Source organism: Xiphophorus hellerii, chromosome 3 (assembly GCF_003331165.1).
Source record: "Xiphophorus hellerii strain 12219 chromosome 3, Xiphophorus_hellerii-4.1, whole genome shotgun sequence".
Taxonomy (NCBI): domain Eukaryota; kingdom Metazoa; phylum Chordata; class Actinopteri; order Cyprinodontiformes; family Poeciliidae; genus Xiphophorus; species Xiphophorus hellerii.
Genome location: NC_045674.1, coordinates 21,374,056 through 21,398,320, shown reverse-complemented (window position 1 = coordinate 21,398,320; position 24,265 = coordinate 21,374,056). Strand labels below are relative to the sequence as shown.

The window sequence follows — 24,265 nt, the reverse complement described above, 5'->3', positions numbered from 1 at the left end:
AGCCTGGAGGCGGGGATGTGTGCATGCCAATACAGATGCCTGCTCCCAGAAACACTGCCCGTGTCAGACGCGTGCACAGACTGTTGGAAGTCAGCTGTAATGCATGTGTGAAGTGAATGCATAGTATGAAGAGGTGGTTGACCCAGTTATACGTTTTAAACCAGTTGTCTGGCTGATCACTGTCCTACTGGGTGTGAATAATGAATTTGAACAGAAAACCATGTGTCATTTTGTTTGCATCTAATTTCTTTATATATATATATTATAAAAACACAAATAGGTGAGTCACATAGGGGTTCCAGGTATACAAGGGCTAATAAATCCACTAAACTAAACTGTCATGATGCTTAAATTCCTTTTTAAGAAATTTCAAAGTGACCAAATTTGCAATGACAATATTGTTTATGCCAAGACATTTCTCATTCTTTGTCTACATCACTCTCAATGGGCCTTAACATCTCTTTCGCTAAAGTTAACCTTATTCTTAAAAGTAGAGTGTTCCTCTTCACTGATGGTTGCGTTCACAGTCAGTGAACCACAAGTAGAGGCCATTTACTACTTCTGGTCTGTTTTCTGGTGACCAAACACAATTTTGCACGTGTGTATGGAAAGCAAAAAGTCCCTCCCTGCACACTTGTCTTGAAAATTTAAATTATGCATTGTCTTTCTGATTGCAAAGACATATATTTTTTATCTAGGAAGACCTTGACATAGGTCTTGTAATGCTAATACCTTTAGGATTCTGGAGACTATATTTAGCCTCTATAAGTCAACTTTCAGGATGAACTTTCTTGAACAGGCAGACCTGGGAATGGTGTTTTAAATTTCTTTGACTTTCCATATCATTCCATATTGTAAAAATACTTTTTTTTTCTTTTTTACTTCTTTCAATCCTTCCTAACCTTTTGATCTTCAGGTTCCAGATTTTCTCTCTGGGAGGAATCGGCAAACTGAGAATTTGAGACCTTTTTTACACTTGGACTCATTTGCATCAAGAATGTTTGAGAGAAACCATGATGGCATTTGAAAACTGTCTTTTTTTATATGCTACAAAAATGAAAAGCAAATAGTACAAGTCGTTTTGTTTTACTCCTGACCTGAATTGGCTTACCAATGCCATTTAAACACGGCTCAGAACAATCGCAACACTAGTTAAGCGTTCATCTTATATGAGAATGCTTGTAAATTAGTGGTACAACCTATCAGAATTCTGTTGGTAGAAATGTAAGGATATTTCTAAAATATATTAGTTTCTAAGAAAAAAAAAACATGTCTGTATTGATGTGACTTTTCACATCTCATTCACTGACAACTCCACAAAAATATTCCCACACACTGGACTGGGAAATTAAATGTGAACTACTAAAACCCCCCTGTCCCGTAGTCAATTAAAATTGGATTTGATAAATTCTTCATTGAACATCTAGTTTTTCCTAATTAGCAAAAATGGGGAATTATTCCCCCCAGTGGCAATAGAATCTTGAGCTGTGTCGGGCAAAGTCAGCAGAGCTAAATATCTCCTCTTCTATCCTCTCCTTGACTCGACTCAAAAGATTTTCCTCATAAGTTTCACTCTCTTCTCATTTTCTTTCTTGTCCTTTATGTAGAGAGTGTGAGGGATGCAGTGGGGAGGAAGGTGAAGTTGTCACTGAGGAAAAGAGTCAAATTGGAAATCAAAGGAGACAAGACGGAGAACAGAGTTTTGGTGAGTCAATTTTTACTGCTATTAAAGTCCTTCATTATCACTTGGAAAACCTTTAATGTTGTAAAATGTCATAATGCTTTTCATAAAATATATAGTTTTGTTTTGACAACACAAACTTCCTCTTTTCTAGCACTAACAAGATTCTTACCTCCCTAATTGGCAGCAAACATTTCAAAGTACCTTGTATAATGTATGAGACAGGTGGAAAGCTAAAAATGACAAAAAATAAAAATTAGTTTAGCCTTTACTCAGCTATGCCTTCCTGTTATCTTGTGAAAGCATTGCTGTCTCTTGCTTTCTTGCAGACTGAAATTACCACAGACTGATGTTGAAATGTAGAAAATTTGTTGATTTGTAAAAGGTGCATGATGTCTGGGTTTCCAACAGTGAGGTTGTTTAAGAAAAGCCTCAAAATGGTTCTTGTTAAAAAGTAAAGGGATGAACAGGGGTGATGGCTTTGGACTGGTAATAAAGCACTGCGGATTTTTTTGAGCATGCGTGTGTAGGTTTGTGTGTGTATTTATAGGTATGTCTTTACGTATATGTATTATGTATGCAGGCGTTTGTGTGCTGGGGTGTTTAGGCGTATGTATTATTTACATCTGGTTTAGGAACTCTGATTTAGAAGGAGAACAGAAAATGGGAAGATTATTCATGTCATGATCTACAGGATGGAAAAGGGACATCATTAAATAAGTTCAACTTCTTCATGCCACTTTTCAAACACACAGTTACCAAATAAGTGATGATTTTGTGTGTAATTGTGAATGTATGGTTGGCTATAGGGTGTTGCATTTACACCAAGGAATATGTAAATAATGCTTTTATTTTGTCCTGCTTTTTTTTCTCTTGGTGGAATGTCTGACATAAATTCATCAATTCAAAATTCAAATTCAGACAGGTCGCCCCCATCAAGCTTAACATGATTCCGATCGATTCCTCTGTGCATTTCTATTTCCAACAAAACAGCAAAATTGGATGGTATTTGCTTTCCAAGTATTGGAGGGAATGATTATGCAGCTCAGTAATATGGGCATAAAGATACCTTTTTAGACTTATTGACTTTATTTAAATGCCATAGAGAGCTGTGGTGTTTGGGACAGTCTTGTCTAAACCGTTTAATTCACTGACTTGGTCAATATCTTCATCTAGCAGTAACAGCTCTGTATTTAAACATCAGCCCTCAATGTGTTCAAAGCAGATGAAAATGTCTGCTTCAATTACTACCTTTTTGGTAAAGAGACATAAATTCACCAACTGCTGAATAATTGATTCTTGGTTGGTGATTAAAAATGCATATTGTCTCCATCTGAGAGGCACAGGGATAATAAGATGATGACACTTAGGAGTCAGCAGCTAAATTTGTGTTTCGACAGCGTCTATAAACTTCACGACTGAGTCGGAAAGCTTTTTGTTGCTGTTGAGATTTACTGTAATGTGCTTGTGTCTGTCGACATGACAGAAGCCTTTTAGCTATGCAAGACTCAGTGGTGAAGGGAGATTTTAGTTTTATTGCACTATATGGAATACACTGTTTGGAAAAAGCAGGAAAACTTTGGAGCCTCGTAGAGATTAAACCCACAGAGCCAGGGTCTGCTTCAGACATATCTTACCATCATCATGCTATTCCAAACATTATTGAATGTTTTAGGAAACTTAAATATTACTCTTTGGAAGACATCTACAGGGACCAAGAGCAGAGAGAGGTGAAAGTAATTAGCCTTATTTTCTCACACCCTCTTTGCTAAATGATGTAGGAAAACGACTGAGGTAAGAAACACCAGAGCTGATCAAGTTTCCTCAGAAGGCCTTCAGATAACAGGGGCTGGGGAGCTTAAAACTGGTCTAAGATGTGTGTTTTGTGATGCAAGATGGAGCTGCCCAATTATGGAAAATCAATAATAATCATGATTAGTATTGGTCTCTTTTGAAATCAATTGTTTAAATAATTACTCTTGCAGTTTGGACAAACAATGCATGTACTAGAAGAACAGCTTTTTCCCTGATAGCTTTATGTTGAAACTTCTTCTGAAGTAAATGAAAAACTATTTATTCAAATATATATAAATAGCTTGTAAAAAATAAAAATAATGACGTCATCATGGTTTATTTCTCTTCCACAATCTCTTACATAGAAAATACTGAATTTAATTTAAAGTGTAATATATTGTAAAATACAAAAAAAAAAAACCAAACATTGCCAAAACAACTTTTCTTGGATTGTAACACTGCTTCTGGTGCATCATATACATTTAATTAAACTCCGCTAAATATATTCAATATATTTTTAGCTGCTTGTTAGTGGCTCACTTTGTGTTTCAGCTTCAGGTGGTTGGTGTAGTGCTAAAATGACCTTGGGAGCTTTGCTTGCATATTTATTCCCTTTCTCTCTCTGCTCATTTCCTGCAAAAGACACCACTACCACATTTTATTTTTCCAAAAATCTAGCAGTTGAACAGTTCTGTTGTAATTTTGAGTGGTGCTGAAACAACAGAGCAGTAAGTGGTGAAATGAACACCCACAGAAAGGAATTGACATCACCTTATTATCTGCTGATATTGTACTTTTGAAACCACAGTTCCTTAGTATGGCTGCATTATAACAGAAATGTTATTTTTAAGGTATACAAGCCATTAAATTCACCATATTTATAGCCTTTCTAACTAATCAAGGTGTCCCCATTGTAATGTGTTGTTTCAAAGAAGTGTTGCTCTAAAACTACTGACTGGTGGTGATCCTCTGAATATGCCTATATTTTACACAAACTTAGAAATTACAGAGGAACTGACCTGTGAGGGTAAAGCATCAGTCTATATGTAACTATAGACTCTTTATGACATTCATGGCTTGATTAAAAACGACTTTGCTTCGGTACTATTGAAAAAAACAAAGCAAAACAAGAAATTGTTAATAATATAACAGTGATTATTATTTTTCTAATGTTGTTTTGTGCCACAAATATTACCTTCCCACCAGTCATCTACTTATCATAGTTTACCAACAATATATTTAAAATTGCAGTAGCTCAGCAGGAGAGACAGGTTTCTTTCCACACCATGACTGTCTGCATTTGAAGATGCAGGAAGTCCTTCCTAACTTCTGGTTTTATGTTTCTTGTGAGCAAAGGAAAATTGTACGGACATTCCAACAACCAGCTGACTGCAAGTATGCAGCAAATAGCACTGTGTGCTTTATATAGTTGGAAAAAACCCTCTGGTCACTACAGCAAGTTCTCTAAACCTCATTAAAATAATTCATAGCCAACAGGAATGCAGTGATGAAAAGTATATTCAGCTCTAAGACCTTGATGCTAGTTATCCAGCTCATGCTCACGCACACCTCAATTAAACAATGAATGTCCCACCTTTTAAGGGGGGTTTATTATTTTTTTAACTGATATTGATAAGTCAATAATGATTTATTCTTTATTTTTTATTTTCAAGCAATACATTTTGATGCCTAAAGTCCCTGGTATTGTGGCAGGTTTTCTTTCATCCTCTAATGTTGTCCGTCTTAGCTTTTGGTTTCAACTTAAGTTAAAATGGGCATCACAGCTTCAACACGTGGGAGCAGGACACAGAGGCCATAGTAGTGCATGCACATTCTCAGACAAAAAAATGTAGTGGAGTGGGGACTTGGAAGTGAGGAATGCCAGTGGAGCGGCTGTGGTATTTCATCCTGACGCAGAGCAGGGGTTCGTATCAGTGCTCTGCTTGACTGAACTGGACAAATAAACCCCTGTTTGTTGTTGCAGAGAAGCCGAGTTTGAAGGGGCAATTTTGGAGGAAGCCGCTTGGAGAGAAAACAAACTCGTCGTTGGGCTGTAACCTGTTAGTGTTGGGGTAACGAGACATGATGAAAGAGCATTTATTTACAGATGGTTTGGAGATCAGAGGTTGTGATCAAATGGTAGTTTTAAGAGTTTCTCAAGGGTCTACAGACAGGATGCAGCAAAGCTTTGGAAGGGTCACTTTGTTTTTCCTTTCTCATGGAGATAACCAAATGTCCCTTTAAAAAAAGGACCTTAACAACATCACAACAATTATAAATGAGTTAAATTGCATAATAACAAAGAAAATGGAATAACATATTTGATAATTGGAACAAATATTTTATTTCCCTATTACAAAGGAAGGTGCAATGTATTGATTGTTGAGACTCTTTATTGTGTTGCTATTCATCCACTAACAATAATGGTAAATTATGTCAGTTTTAGTTTGAAAAAACCACCTAAATGTGTATCTGTATATTCTCTTGATTTCATCTTCAAATAATCCTTTTTAAACACCTCAGTAACACTGACAATGACTAACATTAGGTCTTCTTCCCACAGTGACAACTTCCACACTTTACAGCAACCCACCTGTATGGTGCGTTCACTGATTAAAAAAAGAGCGGTAAACTTCTGACCAAGAGGTCAGATGGAAAATTAGCTGACTCAGGTCAGCAGCCAATTACTTGCTGTATCTCCAACTTCAGCAAATGTATCTCTATTCAACCATATCAATTTACAATAAAGCTGCACACACACGGTTGTAAAAATCTAGATTTTTTTCCTAAGTCAATTTTCCTATTTCAAACATTGACGGGCCCTTCTCTCTTTTCCTGGGAGTGGAGCGCCACAGTACCTGAGGTGTCCCTTAAGCCCACTCAATCTTGATGGATACAGTAGTCACTCTCCTTTAAAGATTAAGGAATGAAAGGCAAGGTGATAATAACAACAGTCCATCAAACACCCCGTGGGGAAGTGGATGAATGGAGACGGAGCTAAAAGAAACATCAAAATAGTCTGTAGAGGACTTTTGACATGGCAGGGGGATGAGGCTGAGATGAGAATAATCATGAAGTGTAACTTTAGAGTATGACTTGTTTGGGAATAAATCAAATATGGTGTTAAACTATAAACACAGTTTGAAATCTTGTCATTTTTTCCTTTTCCCTAACCAAACTATTTGGAGGAACAGGAAAAATATAAATGGCCTGTGTCCTTATGTCATGATGGTTACTTGTTGCATTTATAAGAACCAGTGATCTTGTTTTGTCTTTTATAGAAGAACTAATGTAACTCTTTTTTTTATCAGCAATAAATAGCATTTTGTTTTTTCAACATAATCACAAAGGAATTGATAGTATTTTGTAATTTACAGTTTAAATCAATATTTTTATTTTTTGTTTCAAATTGGTCTTGTATGTTGAAGCATTTGAAAATTAATGCATTTGTTAAATAGAAAAGCAGGGCAGAAAATCATAGTGATACTGAGACTGTAATCTTTTGAAGCATTAGTATACTTTGATACTGCTAATTTACCCCCACTTTGCAACCCACTGTTTTAGATTTATATGTGAAGTGGAGAAATTATGAAAAATTCTTCTCTAGAAAAGATTGTCTAAAAAATAATTTCCTAATTGACAATGTGCAGCTAAGCTTCTCTGGAAAAAAAAAAAAAAGAACTTGTCTGTCTGTCTCCAAATCCCATCCACAAGCCTTGATCCTGATTATCTCAAAGGTCAGGGTCATTGTCACTCACGTAGTCTTGGTAATGAATTTAACCCTGTCATTGACCTGAATGATTTTGTTTTAAAACCTTTACATTATTGATTTCTAGTAAATCAAGTTTCAACTCTCAGCCAAAGGGACCAAATTAGCTATTTGATGACTTCTGATATAGGGTAATATTTTAAATGGTGCCTTTTCATGATGACCGGTGTAGCATTATAGGAAATGTATTCTAGTGTTGCAGTGGGTTGCAGTGGGTCAGATGGTTCTCACTTGGTGTAATTGAATTAGGTTTGTAGGTCACAGAAGAAGTCACAATTGAAAATGATGACTACTTAACATTATATTAGACATCCACAAAGCAATAGATCTGAATATATGTTTCATATTTGAAATAACAGATTCAGGAAAGACAATTATTTGTAGTTTATTTTGCTTCCCAGTTACATTATCCTTGACTGGTTGGATTTCAAGTTTCGCTTTATAGAAGATGAATTTTACCACCAGTTCAGGCCAGAGGAGAGTCAAATCATTCGTATCGTCTTTGTTTTCAAAGTTTGTTATAGAAATTTGAACACATGCAGCTACTTCTCAGTTAGTTCACTGCAAAGCTTTTGGTGTGTAGCTTACAGCCAGGCTTACATCCTGTTGGTATCTTTCTACGGATGTACATAAACACTCTTTTACAGATTAATATACAACTATTCATGTTACCCTTTGTGTCGTCAATTTACATTTGTTCTTCAGTGAACTTTACTAATATTCTGGGTTTCTGCAAAAAATAAAAAATGAATGGCCATGTTTGATATCAACGTAACTGCTAAATTTCTGATCAGGTCCTCTGCTAAACAACTGCATCCTCTGCCACTATGCCAAAACAGATTGACACCCAAATAGTAATGGAAACCAATCAAACATGCTTATTACAACCATGATGCATTTTTCATACTCTGGTTCACATTAGCATCCATCACAGCAAATGGATCATCAGCATTATATTCAAGGCTAATTGCTTGTAGCAGGAAGGCTTCCTCTGTGTAGGCTGTTGCTCAAGAAAAAAGACTGTTTGCCTGGATAAAAATGCTTCAAAATTCTTGTTGAAATAAGTATATTCACTCAGAGCACAGTGTTTCCTAAACCCAGTTTAAACAGGATGGTCAGTGTGGGATCTCTGCACCCAAATTATGTGTGCAGAGATCAGGAGAACATCCAACAATGTAAAAACGGCACTCATTGTATATCTTTTGGGTAACGTAGACTGTTTTCTGCAAGACATAGCAACAAATTGCAATAACTTTTGCAATCCTAATGATCCTACAATCATTAAACCAGCTGTTTATTTTCTGTTTTGTTTCTTAAGATCACTGGTTGTGCAGTTGCACAACTGTTGCATAACTGGGGGGGGGAGGAAATAAATGCATCTTCAGTCATTCGCTTTAAAATATTCCCAAAATGATATGCTCCCATTTAGTAACTTACTGTATAGACACCTATAAACTGCAGATATTCATAATGGATCTTTAACAATTCAGCTTTAATAATACAACTCTAATCGTTTTGAGCATTTATTATCCTGTAGTTGGATCATGTGGTGACTGTCTGATCCCTGGTGCTGAACAGGGGTTTGTGTTCATCTGTGTGTCTTATTAGTGTTCACTGATGCCATCTCAGAGGAAAAGTATGGGTCCTGCCAACATCAAACACGATTGACTCCTCCTCCCTCATCCCCACATTGCTCTGTCTTTTGTCTCATTTATTTATTTTCTTATTTTTGTCATATACACATGTCTGTATCATGTCTTCCACTTTTACTTTTTCAAGTGAGATGTAGCCTCTTGTATTGTTGTTTGTACCTCAGCTTTTCCTGCCTGTCTTGTTTATCCCTGTGGTCTGCAGTGATTGCTTATTTACCCAGAAGCCAAGAGTCAGAATCACGTTGCTGCACACACAGAGCCCAAACCCACGTCCTCCCCATTGTCTGTAACTGGAATACTGATGAATGAGCAGGATTTTTCTACAAACTAAACGGGGACAAATGTCTCCAGTTAATTTCCACAGCTTGAAACAAAGAACAAGCTGTCTCATTCCCACCATAATTCATTGTAAAAACACAAGTGTGTCAGTTTAATATCTGTATCCTGGAGCCGAAACCTTGAACATAATCCTAATCTGAAAACCCAAATAATCCTTCATCCAGCCAGTTTGCTTGTTTGTTTACTCCTAGGAGGGTTTCAGCGGAGGATGTTCTCTGAACATTTTAAATATGCAGCTGAATTTTTTTTAACTCTGCTATATGGGATTTTATTGTCTCCGAATTGCTGCCTTGTATTCTTAGCATCCAAAATGTACTGTACATTATTTCTGTCATTTATGAAGCAACACATACACTGGCAATTTTTTCTATAAGCAAGACCAGAAGCAGAGACCAAAAACAGCATTAAAATAAAGCATGAAATGTTACACAGTCAGACACCACATGCCTCAGCTCACTGCAGCTGTGGTCTGATGAAACCAGCCAATCAAATCGGTTCAGGAAGCACCACTGTCGGCTGCCTTTGTTCTTCTCCGAGCTTCCCTCTCCAGCACTAAACACATAATGATGAGCAGGGCAGTGATAAAGGAAAATTGATGTCTTTTTTTTTTGTTTTTACCGAGGCTGCCAGTACAGCTTATGAGAAGGATGTGCCCAGCAGATAATAATGTGGAAAAGTGGTCTCCTGCTGCCTGCCTGATTAGTATCTGGGGAATCTGAGAATGCTTCACTAGGAAAAATTGCATTTTAAGCATTTTTGCTCATTGTTTTGTCTTGTAGGTGTCTATCCTTACTGGTGGTAATGTGTTTTATTAAATATAGAGAGTCCTATGGAGTCTGCATTTAGATTTTGCTTTTATGGAGAAGTATTAAATATTTCCCCTCAAATATAGGCTTTGAACATGTTGTGCCATGACTACCTGTATAGTTTGATCTGTAATTTTGGTGTAGTAGGACTCCTCAGACTTTAGCGCAGGATGCTCAGCTGTGTTGTCAACAGCTTGTCTTTGTTGTGGACAAGTAATGTGAAACAAGTGATTTTCACTGTTTATCTTTAACTATTTTATTTATTTATTTATTTACTTATTTTTATTTTTTTTCCTGCAGTTTGTTTAGTTTCAGTTCAAGACAGGAACGATCTCTATGGCTCAGGAATATAAATCTGTTACATTTATTTCTAAATTATTTGATTTTTTTCCACTTTTTTATTATTATTATTATTATTATTATTATTATTATTATTATTATTATTTATTAATTTATTTTTTTTTAGTTCTATGTTTTCAAGTTAACATATTCTAGGTACCTAAAAAGCATTGATTCATAAAGCAAATTGGCAATATAAAAAACAATCTAAGCGTTTTGGGGTTGAATCAAATTTTGGTAAATTGTCTTTTTTTAACTCTACTTTTTTAACTATTTGTAAATATTGTTTGTGAAAGATAAAGTACTTGTGTCTAATGTGACAGGAAACATGACTGTGACTTAAATTCATGTTTATTTAATCCGTATTACATTTTCTACAGCAGTGTTGTATTCTGTGATCCACTTAATTCAATCATCAATTATTATTTGATTATTAAGATTTGTGTCGGCTTGTCCAACACATACAGGTATAAAGGGTCTTTAATAAATGCCCATTTAATGTTTTCATCTCACATCTTACTTTATAAACGTCACTTTGAATACCAATTAGAAATTTCTAGTGTTACAGCAGCCTTTAGAGGATTACTCTTCTTTCCCACGTGACTTATCAATAATGTTTAACCTATTAATCTTGAATCAGGTAATATTAATAGCTAGTTACTGTATTTAAAACCAATTCTTTCAAAAAACCATGTAATTGGATGTTCTTTCTAATGGCTAAGGATTACCTAAAATGTTCCCTTCTTGTTGTGTTTAATGATATCGGACATGATGCATCTATTACTCATTGCTGACTCTAACTATCCCAGTGAGATTAGGTTAATGTAGATCTCATGAATAATGAGCTGTAATAGCAGAGGATGCTGCAGAAGGTCTTTGCCCTGTAGAGTATAGAGACTTGCTTTGTTTGCTCACAGGCCTGGATTCACAGTAACAGCCTACAAGAATTCAACTGTTTACCTCAGTCATTCATATGTAGGTGGCTTCTTTAAGATTTCCACAAAACTCTTACAAAGTAAAGATAATTGAACTCCACTGAGTTTATTTGTGAAACATTGTTTAATAAAATGTTAGAAAGCTGCAATATGTAACTTTTAGAAATTATGTTTTTTTGTTTATTTTTTTTTCTTTTTACACATTTGTTAAAACTTGTGGCCGATAATCTGTGAGAAAAAAAAATATCAAACTCCTCTAGCTTCCCCCTGTGATAATGTACACATGTGGAGAAATGCACAGCTCCCGGTCATAAACAGCCAATCAGAGCAAAGAGAAAGATCTTAACTGTCAGCCACCCTCATGTATGTGCTTTTCACACCCTTCCCTCTACTTCCCATTAGCATGTAACTTCCCTTTACATGCTATGAAAGTCATTTTTGGTTAGCCACTTATTTGACTCAGGGGACATAAGAAAAATTAAATGATAAAACTCATCTCCATTTCCACTTTGTCATGTGTTGTTTTTTTCTGTTTGGACTTTATGTCTTTACCTGCTGCTCTCCTAGATTACATTGAATTTAAAATGTGGGACACTGTTGTGAAATGCACAAATAAAGAAAACTGAGCATTTCATTTTCTTTAGTTATTTTATATTACAAGATGAAAATTCCTACCTTTAAATATCTTTATAAATTAAATTAAATTAATTTACATCTTTACCACCTGATGTTATTTTCATATACGGTGCAATAGTTTTTAGAAAGATAAAACTTTTAAACCCTTCGGTTTAACAGATCTGCTCAACTCTAATTTGTTTTCAATAGTGGCTCCATTTTGGGTCATCTGTTTAATAATTTCACTTGTTCTGCTCCTCTGGGTCCCTTTTATTTAATTATGGCCTCCTTTGTATCTTCATCGCCTCCACTCTGTTTGTCTCAGTGGATGGTCTTTGTGAGGTTTCCCTCCTTTTCTGCTTGGCACTAGAAGTAGTCACTTCTGTCATGCTGTGATGACAGTTTATGTTTGTAGCTGGGACATCACAACTCATTAAAGTCAGATACGCCGGCCTGCACGTGAAGGACATTCTGACAACGGTTATGCAATAAAAAGCCTGTCGGCAGTGGATCTGTGAATTAATGTCATGGCTGTATGTTTCCAGCTCTTATTCTAAGACAACATCCTAAATAATTCTGTCTCAGGAAGAATCAAACTCCCAGTCGCTTTTTCCCTACTAAACCTTCAGATGACTCAGGTGAACTTCTGTTGAATGCTAAACATTTAGTCTTAAAAAAAAAAAGAAGTTACCAGCACAAAAATTTTTTTAAAGTTGGACTCTTCCAACTTTATTTTTAAATGTCTTAAAATAAAATTAAAAAAACTACTTTGAAACATTGAATGTCAATTGGTCATTGATCAGGCCAGTCAAGTTGAAAATCGGCTTATGCCAGTCTCCTGCTGAGCAATCGGTTCATCTCCGTGTCAGTGTTTGTGTGTTCTCTGTGCTGCAGGCCAACAAGACAAATGGTACTGTACAGCCGGTGGCAGTACTTTTGAATGTAAGCCACCAGTGTGTGGTAGATTGTGTGCATTACAGCGAGTGAGAGAGAGTAATGGCAGATGCTCTCCTCAGCCGAGTACACATGCTCCAGTACTGCTGCCATCTGGTTGTGTGAGTGTATCCGAGGGCGTAGAGCTGGTCACCGTGAAATCACTGATGGAGGAAGGCTCAAGGCTTAAATCCACTTAAGATAGTGAGCAGAGATGGAGAGAGGTAGAAGGGGGGGTTCACGGACTGTAATGCCTTTGTCCCTTTGAAAGGGCAGATGGAGAGAGCCCTGTGCTGGAAGAGTGCAGTGGGACAGTCATGCATTGAGGGAAATGATAGGACGTTGGCAAGCTGGAGAAAAGCATGAGTTGTAATGGCAAATTCATCTGAAGGAAATACAACATTTGAACAAGTTAGTTTCTATTGTTGTTAATGTTCTCAAGCAATGATCGTACCTCCTACAACAAATGACATTACTTGTCTACTTGTTGTGAGACTTGATGTCCAAAAATGTAATTATAAATGGTTCATATTGATATGCCAATCAGTTGGCTTCTGATTGAAGTTGGTGAATTTGGTTTTATTTACCCATCTAATAAATGCATAAAAAATTGTAAATTCATCAGAAAGCAGAATTAGCTTTATTGCAGCTTAAGTTGAGTAAAGATTGGATACAGTTTAGGGTTATGTGCATTTTTGTGTAAATTGGGACAATCTTTAAAACACCTTTGCATTTTTCTACTAGATTTAGCTCCGCTTTTACAAACGACTCAGAGAATATTATTTGTCTTAATTTTCAGTGTCCTTTCAATAACACACAGCTTAAACCTGACAAATGATTGTCAAAAAGCTTTTCCGCTGAGCTTCACATATCCCGACATCATATTCTAATTTATATGAGTGCTTTGTAAAACAGCAAAATAAATGCTTATAACATGCATGAAGAAGTGAATGGTTCAAAAGCAAATAGATATGCAAAAAAAAACTAAAAACAAGAAGGAAAATATTTTTGTTTCTGTGTGCATCAAATGCATTATTACTCAGAACGTCAGTACTTCAACCAACATTTATTTAAAATAATTTTAGTTTATTAAAGGAGAGATGAAGATTATGAAGGTCTACTGATTAGTTTTGCGTCCATTTCTTTCTTTTTTTTGTTTTTGAATTCAATTGCAAATGTAGTTGCCAAACATTTAAAAAAGTTTAAAGATGAAAAGTGCAAATGTCAGATTTTTTTTCTGGCTAAATGATATCAGAGTAAATCTATCATTAAACACGTGAATGACCTGCCAGATAACTACACCTATTAAAAGAAAAAAGAAAAACAAAGAAACAAAAATTTTTGTTATTGTCCAAACTGACATGCTCATTTTGTGATAATTTTGCAGGCTTATTTACATTTCAATCTGGTGTTAGATATCATCTTGCACTGTCAGATTCCCTTTCCTTGCAGCCACACAGCATGCAAGGTCCACAGTGCAGGAATGAGACGTAGTGCACGGAGAGGAAAGGCTGAGCAAACCAGTCGTGACTCTTGCTCTTTAGAAGAGGTTATCTTTGGCCATACAGGCCTGCCTGTCTGCCTCCATCACATCAAAATATGCAAACGCTGCCTGTGGAGCTGACCCGCACAGGGCTAGAAATCACTGTCATCCTTTTTTTAGCCTTAGTTCACACACTTCTGCTTCCTTCTTTCACATCTTTTAGAAATAATGGCACTTTCTGGGCTTTTTGAATCCAATCGTTGCTTTATGTTTTTGCTTTGCCTCTCTTCTCTTTGCTGGATTTGTTCAGATAATTTTGCCCTTCATCTCTTTTACACACTTTCTTCCTTGTTTTTCTTTGAAAACCACCTTCCATGTATTCTTTCTCTCAGGCATCAGTAGAAGTAGAAGTAGAAGTCTACTTCTGGCTGGTGTTTTGCTGATAACTGGAAGCTAAATGTGTCTTACTCAACGTGGCATGCTTGAACACAGTCATTTGTTGAAATTATTTTCAGATATTTAACAGAGATCGCTGTTCCAGCTTTTTGTGGGAGTTGTGTTTGCTGACCATCACAAGTTTTCTGTCAAATTGGTGAAAATCTCCCTCTGATTGCTTATAGTTACAGGTCGAGGTATATACCTTCTTTCTTTGAGATGTTATTTTAAAATTGTTTTATGACTGTACCTTTGTTTATGAATAAAAATCACTTACATTCATTGTGTAAGTCATGATGTTTCAGTAGATGAGTCCTTAATTTCTTCTACCTTGGCTCCAGATTCTCTGGTCAGCAGGCGAAATCTTCAAAGTGCATTGACAGAGTGATGCATCTGTCAATGCATCACTCTAAGATGTGGTGTTTAAGGGATTTTATTTGGTTAAAGTTTAAAAAGCTTCTGAAATTACTGGTTTAATGCATTGAGTTAAAATCCTCCCCGTTCGTCCTTGTTTTGTGTTTTTTATGGAAATGTTTGTGTCTGCTGCTCTCTGAGTCAGCGGGACATTCCTCTGTGTTCCTTGTGATTTTCTTGTTCTTGTTTCGCAGAGTGTATTTAAAGCTGCTAATTATATACATCTCCTGCGACACACTCATTAATCCCTCTGTTCTCTCTTAGGCTCTTGCGACTCACCGAGCCTACCTCCTAACAGCACGCATTCCAGCCAAGGTAAGAAAGATGGCAGAGGTATCGTCTTTATTTAAAAAAAAAAAAAAAACTCCAGTGGAATGCACTAATTATACTGTGCTGAACTAAAATCATTTTGGTCACAACGTACTCTCTCATGTTAGTTATAAAAAAAACATTAGTTGATACTTTTTTCAATTAAATAAACAATTTATTCAAAGATACATTTAAAGGAGATCTAACCTGGTACCTACAGTATGTCTAGTGGTCATTGGGCGAGAGGCGGGGTACACCATGGATAAGTCGAGAGCCCATCACAGGGCAGCACAGAGGACCAACATGCACACACACTCATACCTGTTGACCAGAAGACCATTTAACACAACAGCCATGTTTTGGACTGTGGGAGGAAGCTGGAGTACCCTGAGAGAACCCACACATGCACAGGTGGAATATCCAAACTCCATGCAAAAAGATTTGAACTTGGAAGTTTCTTGCTACTCCAAGATGACCGCTGATCCCTGACTGTTTACTGTTTGGTCGACTTATAAAAGCTCAGAAATATTAGAATTTATCCAATCTATTTAAGTCTTTTGAGGCTGAGGGAATTCATCGATTTTAGAAGCAGAAAGCTTCAGTATTGACTTGCTATGTTACAGTATGGAAACTCAGTTTGCTCCTGGCTGTAAATTCAGAGCTGAAAACTGCCTGTAGCTCCTTTTATTCTCTTCTCAGCGGGTTTTCCTGTGCGAGTTTCTTAGATTGATGATTTGGCTCCTCTTGTAAAAAGCTTTGGGGCTTAACAGTCTGTGACTGCTCTGCAGCATTCACACAGGCTGTTTCTCTCTCACACAATCATTCATGTCTTCTTCCTGCTTCCCCCCTCTTTGTTTGTTTTTTATGCCAGGGTCTGGAAAAATCTGGAACTTTCTTTTAGTATTTTCCAGGTTTGGCTATGCATAGAAGAATGAAAACTCGGTGTCAAAAAATATTCATGTGTTCAAACTTCATTCACTACACTTTTGCTTAAAAGTTAAATAAATGAATGGGTAAAGTTCTTTTCACATAGATTTATGTTCAATTTACATCCTTTGTCTTTGGATTGAAACATCTCATTTTCATATTGTCATGAAACTTATTAGTGGCACCGAGTGAGGGAACCCACAGATAAACACTACCAATATTTTAATCATAGTTTTGGCATTTTCATTTCTGTTTTTGGTGTGTTGCTGCTTAGTGACTGATTCTGAATAAGTTTTATTCCATGTTTCTTTCTTTATTGGAAAAAATCTGAAACAGTTTCAAAGTGATGCAGCAAAACAGATATGCTAAGATATACTGTACTTTAAAGCATAGAAATAAAACCTAAAGTTATGTTAAATGATTTGTTACAACCAATCTTTTTATATCAGCCAATGAAGCCTAAATGAAAAGAGATACTTGAAACCACAACAGACATAAAGAAGATGAGCAACTAAGCTGACAGATGGATAGTGGATGACTGACCAAACAGCATTTGGTTCCTCCACACAGCTCCCAGTGTGACATTGTAGTCACTCGTTAGCTTGGATTTATCACCATATTGACTTCAGTAAGAGCTGTCCAGCCATCAGAAAGCAGAAGTAGATGAAATTGCAAATAAAACAATTAAAAATCCATGCCTAAGGTGCATTGTATATTATTGTGTCACACCAAAGTCCAACAGTTGCCTGTAATTATAGTTTGTGTAGCAGAAGATTAAAGTGTTGGTAGAAACCAGTGGGTATGTCAAGTATTGCTGATGAACTTTGGTCATCGAGCAAAGATTTTCTCACAGGCAAAGTAGTAACAGCACAGTCACAACTAGAAATCTATTGATATCCAGAAACCCGTAATGTACACCTGACACACACTTAGCTGGTGTCTACTGAGGCCCATAATTTAAGCTTTACATTGTACTATATTCACTGAGGTAAATATATGCAGCCTTTAAGCCTCTGCTCATGTGGAATGAACTGTGACAGAGAAGCAAGTAGCAGTCAATAAGGTTATCTTCCTACAGTTTTTTTCTTTTTTTTTGTCATTTCAAACGCTACACAATCTAATGTGAAAACATGAAGCCTAACTCCTTTTTGTGTGTGTTTGGCAACATCTGTCACAAACTTAGCTTTATTTCTTTGGGATTTTAGTCTTGTATCATTTGTGTATTTATTTATTTCCTTCTTTGAAATGATTATAGATGATTCCATAGAATGGAAATCAATGAGTGGGCATCTATTTTCCAAGTGGAAATGGAAAAAATCTTATTGTTTATATATTCAAGAGTGTGTTCAAAGCCATTGGGAACAAAAAGGCATACACACGCACACACATGCACACTCCGTACTGTAGTGAGACAGTAGACAGACTGAATATCCTCTTCCTCTCTCTCATCTCTGTGCCAAGCCTGAGAAACAGAGCTCCCACCTGGAATAGTCTGGTCTCGATGCCTGGCCTGCCCTCAGGCTCTCTGCTGTTCGCCTTTCTGAAAGAGGAAGAAGCAGTGGAAAACTGTGCTCATTGTGGCTGTGTGCAGGATACCCGTCTCACATAAAACGACTTATTTTGGTCTCTTTTTAGACGTGGAAGTATAAGCAATGAGGTTTTTCCTTCTACTTTTATCTGTCCTAAAATGCAATTTAAACAGAAATAAAATATGTTAATGAAAGAGTGGATTTTTATTTGCTTGGAAATAGCAATGCTGAACAAATTATAAACTATATATATATATAATGATTTGTTTTGACGGTAAAAGTGACTATAGTCACATTTTATGTATATGCATCAAAAATCAAACCCATTTGAAAAGAAACATACTTTTTGAATGAAATTAGTGAATAAACTAGTGCTGAACTCTTGCTGAATGTATCAGATCTGTTTTATGTCTCTTCCATTGCTCCTTTCTTTGTCTGATTTCATAAGTTTTTTTTCCATCTCGTTTCTTTCTTTTTTTGCAGGTGGAACACTCCTTTAATTATCTGGAGATCCAGGGAATAGCTTCCAGCAAGCCGACCCAGGTATTGCACATTACCTACAAGAATAAAATATTGAAAAGGGTTTTACATTTTTGGAAATATAAATAGAGTAGAAGAAAAATGGCTTATTGGAGACAGTGGTTGTCGTTTAAAAGTGGGTGCATTAGTCTTTTTAAGTATGTTATAGGCACAGGGTAAACTAAGCCTAATTTTGTGTGGCTTGCATACCCCTTAATTTCTTTCAAATTTTATCATTTTACAATCACATACTTAAGATTTTATGATAGAAATCAGTAAATTGTGCTGTATACTTGAATGCAGGCCTTCCACTGTATTTACAGCTGTAAATAATATTTTAATATTACAGTATTTATTTTATCTGCCAACTTTGAACATCTACATTTACCTGGTCACCCATTCTTCTCTGCTACATAGTTCAAACTCAGACTAATTGGATGGAGAGTATGTTTGAACGGCAATTTTTGATCCTTACTGCAGTGGGGTTCAGGTCTGGGCTTGGACTGGGCCATTCTAACACAAGAAGCCCTTGCTGTTTGTTTTCCACTACCGTCGTGCTGGAAATATAAATATCTGCTTTTGCAGCAGATTTTCCTTCAGGATTCCAATTAAATTGCTAAATTCGTCTTAACATCAAGTCTGACCAGCTACTTTTGTATAAAGTCAATTTATATTACCCTTCAATCAACAAGAATTAATATATGATTTTTTTTTACTTTTTATTTTCTTAAATTGTTATACATACCCCACCAATAGGGTTGCACCAGATACTTTTGGCATGAATATGTGTACTATTACACCACTACTATTTACTATTTAGGCAACTTGATAATGTAGTTGTTGGTTGAACTAGATTTATTTAGGGGTATCTCAGTAAAGGGGACTGAATACATGAACTCTGGACTTGAAGTACTTCTGCTATTACATATATGTACTACTTATTTGTGTAGTACAAAGGATGTCAAATGTACTAAATATGTACCTGCAAAACTGGAAATGTCATATTTATGGCTCCAGTTGTTGTAAAACTAGCAGAGGATGTAATAATGACTGAAATAACCCCTGCAATGACAAATCTCAGGAGTATTGTATGAAAAAAGGAAGCAAAAAATAAACACTACCTCTGGAAAAACTTATAAAAGTGTGCTGGTTTCTAAATTGAAGCTCTTCAAGTCTCAGGCACAGAGTTCCTGCACACATACTACTTGCAGCAGCTCCTATAAATTGTGTGATTGGGAATTGATGCTGTTCAGATCTAATCATCATGTTCTTCATTCTGAGCTTAAAAAATGGCAGCCTAATCACGCTTCAATTTATCCCTGACCTGGTTTGGTGCTAGGAAGAAAATCAGACATTGTTGTCATTTGTGTCAAATTGTAATGTTTTGGCTTCTCATTGGAAAAAGCACAAACATATTAAAGTTCTAGATGCAAATCATCTGAACGAGTGTTTGCTTTAAAACGTTCTTAAATCTTCCATCTCTGCTTGGAGGATCGTCCTTAAAATCGCAACACATTTTTAATGAGGAGATAAAATGGACAAATCCAGAAACACACCCTTACAATATCTGAATCCTTCTATAATCCTTAAAACTCATTAATAGCAGACATATCTAGGCTGAGCCCCCAAAGGCTTTTTGACTGGAGCGAGTAAGCTGCCAGTCAGCAGAAGCAACATTCAGAGTATAATTTGTCACAGACAATCCTGTTTCTGCAGCTGTACCCCTGTCCTGCTCATTTTGACTGTCAGTTCTCTGAATAATTTGACTGAGGGTCTCCTGTGTCCCAGCCAGGAAGAAATATGCTAATTCCGGCCCACAGAGGAAGCATGTGTGTCAGTATATCAGCATTTGCATAATTGCAGTGAAGACTGCAATGGTTAACAGACTTGGTTATGTTATTAAGCCCCTGCCTATATCTAATAAATCCTTAATTGTGTTAATGAAAAAAACCATGACTGAGCTAATTTGCAGTAAAATACTTTTAAAAAATCCCAACAAAATATAGAAATCATTAAAGTCTCATAAAAAAAATAATCTGACATTTGGGCTGAGAAAAGAGGGATAATTGAATAAAACAAGAATATGTTCTTGCTCATGTTTCCCAAGCTAATTCTTCAGAACAATAATAAAAAAGACAAGCATAAAGGGCAAAGACAGTCTATGGGGTCAGCTTTATGAGCAGTTTTTTTTTCTTTACTGACTTGTATTGATCATTCATTATCAATTTATGCTTTTAGCTACTGGTAGAGTATGAGCGAGGCTCGTTCTCAGTGAAGCTGCTCTCCACAGAGGAGGTGAATGATGTGGTCGCTCATGTAGGAAACTGTCTGCTCAGGATATGTCCTGGTTTACCACCCAGGTAAGTGTAGTCAGTACAGATTTCTGTGTTTCTCTTTATTTCAGATGATACATTTTTAGACTCATTAGTCCAAAAACAATGATTCTACAAAAGTCCTTCTTTTGTATTCTCAGTGGGTCATTTCAGCACTTGAGTTTTCTCCTTGCACAAAACCCAAGAAGGTTAAACTTTTGCATGCATGTATAATTTTTCTGATTGTCCATGTATGTTTTATATTTACAGTAGTAAAATGCTTCTGCAGGTACTTTAATGACCCATTTAAACCTCTGACAGACTCGAAGGAAGCTGAAGTCTCCTTTCTGAAGGTGTTGAAGGTGTCATTACTCTCATCTAATAAGTCTCATAATTTCAAAATCCAATCTTAACATTGGATTTATGCTCACAGAAATATTTAACTAAGCTAAACTCAAACTAAATCTGATGTTTAAACAGGGCAAGTGTCTTTCAAAATGCTGAGTAATGACGTTCTAATCTAATGAGCCTTATGTAATATGCCTTAGCGTTGATCTTAAAATTTTTTTAAATAAATATGGGGACTTTAGATGATAAGTATTCAATTAAACCATTAGCAGATTTGTCTTTTTTTGCAGCATTGCAAAAGTAGTTCAGCAATCCCTCTTTTATCTACAACAATGGATAATTTCTGAGGCTTTCATCTGCTGCAACACAGAAATGAATGAGCTAAACGTTTTCACTTCTCTCGTCAGTAAAGTGATGAAGAAGCTTTGCATGGAGCCTCCAGACCGACTGAGCTACCTGCAGAATCTGTGGGAAAACAAGCCTGCTGAACCTGGACCTTGTGGTAGGATCCTGACACTTTACCTTAATTGCTGTCGGGCTTTAAAACGTAATATTAAGAAGTGAGTGAGTGTTAATATAACACCCCTACTAGTTGCTGCTGGTGTTTATCTTTCCCTGCACAAGGCCAGATGTACTCTGATTATATCAGTCACTCCACCTTATATAACTATGGGTCTCTGTGTCTCTTACTCTGCCTGTAGGTGGGTTTTCCCAGATGTACAGATGTGTGTGTGACTGGTTAGGACTACCTTACAGAGAAGAAGTGCAGTGGGTAAGTGTGGCTTACTGTCTTTTTTGGTATAGTTTCACATTAAAGCTGTGCATCTGTCTGGTTTGCTACTGGCTACATAAAACTGCATGCTGTCTTTTGATGAATATGAGTGCAACAACACTAAGGTTGAATGTATTATTGAATGTTTCCTCTGCAGGATGTTGACACCATCTACTTGACACAAGACAGCAGAGAACTCAACCTGCAGGACTTCAGCCATCTAGAGAACAGGTCATTCTTGTCTTTCTTTAGTCTTACTGATCAAAATGTAGGTTATTTTTGTTGAAAACATAACATTTTGCACAAAATAAAATTGATATTCTTTGGAGGGATAAGATTAATAGTTTGCACCATTAATAAGCAAAAGCAAGTATGTCAATACTGAATGGTATTTCTAAGAAAAATTCACTGCTGGCTCCTCTTTGCGTCATCAGGGATCTGGTAGCTATAATAGCAGTCCTGGAGTTCAACCAGTGGTTCACCAAGCTGTCTACCAAGGATTACAAACTGGTCAGTACCTGCTAACATCAACAATCATTCTTGTCCTTTCCTGTTTATGTTTTTATTTATTAAGAGCATCACAGTTTTATTATAATGTGTAGAGGTAGTGTACTACACAGAGTCAAGGCTGCTGGCAGTGTATATGTTTTTATTTAAAAAATGCACTTTTTAATAAGAAAAGTGTAGACCAATTCTACCATTTCAATGCCTTAATTCATTTCTGTAATTTTCTAGTCTAGGTTACTTTCTATGTTTCCCTCTATGTGTGATTTTTATATTCATCTCTTTCTTCTTCTGTGTTGGACTGTGCATAGCTGAACCTGTCTGTCTGTAGAGAATATTTGTTTTTTTCTGTCTTCCCCTGCAGTGTTTTGACTGAGGATCAGTCCAAATGTTCTTGTGTGATAAGACTCCTAATCCAAATGAGACAAAGGGGTTCAATGTCTGAGGCTGTTTCCCTCCCACCCCCACTCCTGGTTCATCACTCCATTACTAACTCAGCATCTCCACGCTTCTCTCAGTCTCACAAATTACCACACGCAGCTTCCTCTGTCCAAACAATTACCTCACACCTCCGTCACAGACATTTCCTCCCTTTTATTGAAACTTAAAAAGCCGTCCCTCACCATGCTATGTGGAGATTGAAGGAGCAGTGGTTCCTGCAGGCATATGTTTGACTAGTCCTTTGTGGCAGCACAAATTTAGCATGAGCGTTGGCGCCTCATTCATATGAGGTGCAGACAGTTTTCGATGATGCAAAAATCAGAGAAATTCCATGTCATAATTTTGGTTCACTGGAACAGAAGATCATTCTATCAAAAACCCAACCAGGATTTACTCGCTGTAACTGTCCTTCTTTAGTAGATATGCTTTAATTTTTAATTAATTAATACTGTGGATGACCATGGTCATCCTAAAGAATAAAGTATTGGTTGAATGAACTTGCATGGCTATAAAGTAACATATGCAGATCGTTGTGTCAGGGTTCCTACACAGTCTGGAAAGATTTGGAACTTGTATTTTTCAAGTTTATTAAAGTAGGAAATGAGAACGTAGATTGGAAAAATATGTCTATTTCCATCTATCCAACCATCCGTGTCCATCCATTCATGAATCCAACCATAAAACCATTTGTTCATATGTCCATCCATTTAGTCCTTGCAGGTGCAATATTTAAGTGTTGAAGGCAGCAGATGTATGGGCCTTTAGGTTTTTAGCGAACTTCTAAAAACAGAGCCCTTTGTAGATGTGTGAGTATTAGAAACCGTTATGTGGTTGCCCAGCCTCTGCAAGGTTTAAAGGCCTGACTTGAGTTAAGTAGCTCTTTTTGAGCAGACTTTATTAAAACATTCGAAACTGTCTGTTTAAAAAGATATTGGATTGAGCAGTTAATTGTAAAATTCCAGGATGTTGTCATTGTGTTCTTTCCTGTGGTGTTTCATGTATGCAAGGGTATCACAAGGAGATGAGTGAAGGCAGGGAGAAAAAGTGGTGACACAGCAGACAGAGAAATGTTGAAGCCTGGGAGAAAATGACAGATGAATAAGAAAACAAGTCAGCGTTTGAAAAGGAAGCCTCAAAGAAGGATAGAAAATACACAAATTTCAGTTTTTAAGTCTCCAAAACAAGAACAAATTAATCCTGCAGACTTACAGAAGTTCAGCACTATGAGTGTTATATCAGTGCTGTTGATAATCTAATATTTTACATCTGGAATAACTAAAACTGAACAGATATGTGTCGAACATGAAGAGAGAAGAAAATGTTGCTGAGAAGATGAGTAAAACCAAATCCTAAAGCTGCAAGTCCAACTCACATTCTGACCACCTCAGTCAAACAGATAAGGAAACTCT

The 24,265-nt window shown here is 36.5% G+C and overlaps 1 protein-coding gene across 4 annotated transcripts in view; it reads left to right on the top strand.

Moving 5' to 3' along the window:
- The window catches only part of LOC116717368 (F-actin-uncapping protein LRRC16A), a 53,535-nt gene that overhangs the window by 3,714 nt on the left and 25,556 nt on the right, over positions 1-24,265 (top strand). For all 4 annotated transcript variants that reach the window (XM_032558705.1, XM_032558703.1, XM_032558704.1 and 1 more), the window contains exons 2-9: positions 1,608-1,705; positions 15,460-15,510; positions 18,444-18,503; positions 20,718-20,839; positions 21,547-21,641; positions 21,841-21,911; positions 22,069-22,142; positions 22,346-22,421. In XM_032558705.1, the coding sequence (XP_032414596.1) occupies positions 1,608-1,705; positions 15,460-15,510; positions 18,444-18,503; positions 20,718-20,839; positions 21,547-21,641; positions 21,841-21,911; positions 22,069-22,142; positions 22,346-22,421 (647 nt within the window). The remainder of the gene's footprint in view (positions 1-1,607; positions 1,706-15,459; positions 15,511-18,443; positions 18,504-20,717; positions 20,840-21,546; positions 21,642-21,840; positions 21,912-22,068; positions 22,143-22,345; positions 22,422-24,265) is intronic.